Source organism: Nicotiana sylvestris, chromosome 7 (genome assembly GCF_000393655.2).
Source record: "Nicotiana sylvestris chromosome 7, ASM39365v2, whole genome shotgun sequence".
In the NCBI taxonomy this organism is placed as follows: Eukaryota; Viridiplantae; Streptophyta; class Magnoliopsida; order Solanales; family Solanaceae; genus Nicotiana; species Nicotiana sylvestris.
The window spans coordinates 10970644-10974572 of record NC_091063.1 but is presented as its reverse complement, the minus strand read 5'-3'; the positions used below and the strand labels follow the sequence as shown (position 1 = coordinate 10974572).

At 42.3% G+C, this 3929-nt stretch overlaps 1 protein-coding gene across 1 annotated transcript; it reads left to right on the top strand.

Moving 5' to 3' along the window:
* The first annotated feature begins 284 nt into the window (after positions 1 to 284).
* LOC138872743 (uncharacterized) lies at positions 285 to 2983 on the top strand. The gene is made up of 5 exons (XM_070151158.1): positions 285 to 419; positions 1068 to 1340; positions 2087 to 2179; positions 2401 to 2583; positions 2669 to 2983. The coding sequence occupies exons 1-5, from the start codon at positions 285 to 287 to the stop codon at positions 2981 to 2983; spliced, it is 999 nt and encodes a 332-aa protein (XP_070007259.1).
* The last annotated feature ends 946 nt before the right edge of the window (positions 2984 to 3929 follow it).

Here is a 3929-nt window from a genome sequence, read left to right as displayed (position 1 = left end):
GTTGGCCGACAAGTTTATAGCTATGTTTTTCTCGCCTGGGCATATGGCGACATTGCGAGATGAGATTTTGGCCTTCAAACAGCAGCCTAATGAACCACTTTATGAGATCTAGGAGAGATATTAGACAATTGTAAAAGAATGTCCTAACAATGACCTGGCCGAAGCAATGATCCAACAAACATTCTACCGTGGCATTAACAAGACCAATCAATGTGTAATGAACCAGCTAGTAGGGGGAATTTTATGAACACACCTTATGCTGAGGCGTGTGAGATCTTGGATAGATGGCAGATACTTCCTCAGCTTGGCAAAGTGGAGCTAATGTGCCACAGGGTGATCCCACTATCATTCACCTACACAAAGAGCTCCACGACCATGGCCAAGCAATAGCAGAGTTAACTACAACAATGAACCAGTTGGCAAAAGCTCAATTGTAGCAAGTTCAAGTGCTGAGAAAAGTAAATGCTATGGAAGGTTTCAATATGTTAGTCAATAAGAGGCGACAAAGAGGTCAACAAGGTCAAGGTAGTCCGAATCAATATGAGCAGGGTAGTGGTGGTTTCAACCAAGATTATGGGTATGATGAGCAAAGTGAAAAAGTCCAGTACGTGAACAATTACCAAGGACAAAAGGGCAATGCTCCTAATCAACAACAATAGTGGAGATCCTAAGGAAACTAGGAAAATCAAAACCAACAGGGAAATAGCAACTGGGGGAACAACAATCAGAATTGGGGCAATCAGAACAACCAGGCAAACTGGAGTGGAAACAACAACAATTGGGGAGGAAACAACAACCAATAGGGTTAGAATAATGGAAATCAAGAAAATCGGGGGCAAGGCTTTCAAAGACCTTCGATGTATCAAAAACTAAACAACCCACCTCCATTTTTGTCCCAAGGTCATAGATCGTCAAACAATAAGATGGGAAGTATCGAGATGATGTTTGAACAAATGATGAAAAAGAATGCCGACTCTGATGCCCAGTTGGCATCCCATAATACTTCAATCCGAAACTTGGAGGTTCAACTTGGCCAGATTTCACAATCTTTGAATATTTGCCCTAAGGGGGCTCTACCTAGTGATACGGTAGTAAACCCCAAAGGTGGGAATGGTGGTGATCACAAGAAGTGGAGAGGTGGTGAAGTGAATACCTCCAAGCAAAAAGTAGTTGTGAGTGATGAGGTTGAAGTGCAAGATGATGATGTTCCTATAGTTGATGAGCAAGTGAGTGAAGAGAATTTGAATGCTGAAGTGAGAATTTATATTCATGATAATGAGGTGGAGACTCAAGATGACGTGAACCCATCTAGGGAACACGTAATAGACATACCAGAAATGGTAGTGCCCAGGCTAAGCTCCCTTGTCAAGGCCTCATCTACCTTACCCTCAAAGAATTGTGAAGAAAAAAAATGAAAACCAATTTAAGATGTTTATTGAGATGATGCAAAGCTTGTCGATCAATGTTCCTTTGGTGGAAGCTCTTGAGCAAATGTCGGGTTATGCCAAGTTTATGAAAGACTTGGTGACTAAAAAGAGATCTATGGATTGTGAGGCCATCAAAATGACTCATCAAGTAAGTGCAATTGTGCATTCGATGGCTCCAAAGCTTGAAGATCCCGGTGCTTTCACCATTCTATGTACCATTGGGAGTGCAGATTTTGCAAAGGCATTGTGTGATTTAGGAGCAAGTATCAATTTGACGCCTTACTTAGTGTTCAGAAACTTGGGTATTAGTCAACTGAGAGCTACTTCAATGAGATTGCAAATGGCAGATAGAACAATAAAAAGGCCGCTTGGTATTATTGATGATGTCCTTGTCCGGGTGGACAAGTTTATTTTGCCTACGTCCGGGTGGACAAGTTTATTTTGCCTACTAATTTTGTGATTCTGGACTACGAAGACGACTATAAGGTGCCGATAATATTGGGAAGACCTTTCCATGCAACAAGGAAGGTATTGGTTGATGTGGAAGCAGGGGAGCTCACCTTTCGGGTGGGTGACGAAAACGTTGTCTTTCATGTGTACAAATCTATGAGGCAGCTGAATAGTATGAAGTTTGCTCTTTTGTGGATCTTGTCACAAAGGTGATAGTTGATGATACTAGTGCCATGATCAATGTGGAGGATCCTTTAGAAACGGTATTGTTGAACTTTGATGTGAATGAGGATGAAGGTAGGGTAGAGTGTGTCAATGCTTTTCATGGAATTGGTTCTTATTCTTATGAGCCCCATAAGTTTTTTTGGATCTTGAGAACAGAAAGACTCCGCCAACAAAGCCCTCAATTGAGGAATCTCCCGTTTTGGAGTTGAAGACTTTGCCTTCACACCTCAGGTATGAATTCTTGGGCCCTAGTTCAACTTTACCTGTCATTCTTTCTTCTTGTCTTACTAACCTACAGGTAGATACCACACTGGAGGTGCTCCAAAGAAGGAAGAAGGCAATTGGATGGACTCTAGCTTATATTCGGGGAATAAGCCCCACCTTTTGCATGCACAAGATTATATTTAAAGATGATGCCAAGCCCTCTGTGGAACATCAAAGGATGTTGAACGACGCTATGCAAGAGGTTGTCAAAAAGGAGGTGATAAAGTGGTTAGATGCAGGGGTTGTGTACCCCCATCTCGGATAGTTCTTGGACTTCTCCAGTGCAATGTGTTCCAAAGAAGGGTGGTATGAATGTGGTCACCAATGAGCAAAATGAGTTGATTCCCACCAAGATTGTCATCGGATGGAGGGTGTGCATGGACTACCAGAAGCTGAATAAAGTGACCCAAGATCATTTTCCATTGCCCTTTCATGACCAGATGCTAAATAGACTTACTTGGTGTGCCTTCTACTGCTTTTTGGATGGGTACCCAGGTTACAACAAGATCTTGATTGCTCCAGAAGACCAGGAAAAAACCACCTTCACATGTCTGTATGGCACCTTTGCATTTTCTAGGATGCAATTTGGTTTGTGTAATGCACCGTCCACTTTCTAGCGGTGTATGATGGCTATACTTACCGACATGGTGGAGGACTTCTTGGAAGTGTTCATGGATGATTTGAGTGTTGTGGGTGACTCCTTTGATGAGTGTTTGAAGACTCTTGACAAAGTGCTAGCCCGGTGTGAAGAGACAAACCTTGTGCTTAACTGGGAAAAATGCCATTTTATGGTTGAGGAGGGCACTGTCCTTGGCCCTCAGATCTCAAAGAATGGAATATAGGTGTACAAGGTGAAAATTGAAGTGATTTCAAAGCTTCCTCATCCTACTTCAATCAAGAGGGTTAGGAGTTTTCTTGGGCATACGGGGTTCTACCGAGGATTCATCAAAGACTTTTCTAAGGTAGTGAATCTTTTGTGCAAATAATTAGAAAAGGATACCAAGTTCGTGTTTAATGATAAATGCATGAAGGATTTTGAACTTCTCAAGTACAAATTGACTACCATTCCCATTATTACCACACCCAATTGGAGCTTACCTTTTGAGCTCATGTGTGATGCTAGTGATGTTGCGGTAGGAGTGGTCTTGGGTCAAAGAGTAAACAAGATGTTTCACCCAGTGTATTGTGCAAGCAAAACAATGAATGATAATTACACGGTGACGGAAAAAGAGTTGCTAGCAATAGTGTTTGCAATGGAGAGGTTTAGGCCTTATCTCATGGGTGCCAAGGTCATAGTTCATACTGACCATGCAGTACTCTGCTACTTGATGACAAAGAAGAATTTTAAGGCTCGATTGATGAGATGGGTTCTATTGCTTCAAGAGTTTGACCTTGAGTTTGGTGATCGAAAAGGGAGTAAAAACCAAGTGGTGGACCACTTGTCCCGCTTGGAGGAAAAGGGGAGGCCCCGTGATGTCCTCAAAATTAATGATTCATTCCCTGATGAGCAACTCCTCTCCGTATCTGTGAATAGCATGCCTTGGTTCATGGATGTTGCCAACT

Excerpts from the sequence above, each read along its gene's own strand:
- LOC138872743 (XM_070151158.1), top strand. The coding sequence starts at position 285 with ATGGCAGATACTTCCTCAGCTTGGCAAAGTGGAGCTAATGTGCCACAG. Across the intron at positions 2,180-2,400 it reads TGAATGAGGATGAAGGTAGG|GTAGATACCACACTGGAGGT; the intron begins GTAGAGTGTGTC and ends ACTAACCTACAG. Across the intron at positions 2,584-2,668 it reads AAGAGGTTGTCAAAAAGGAG|GGTGGTATGAATGTGGTCAC; the intron begins GTGATAAAGTGG and ends GTTCCAAAGAAG.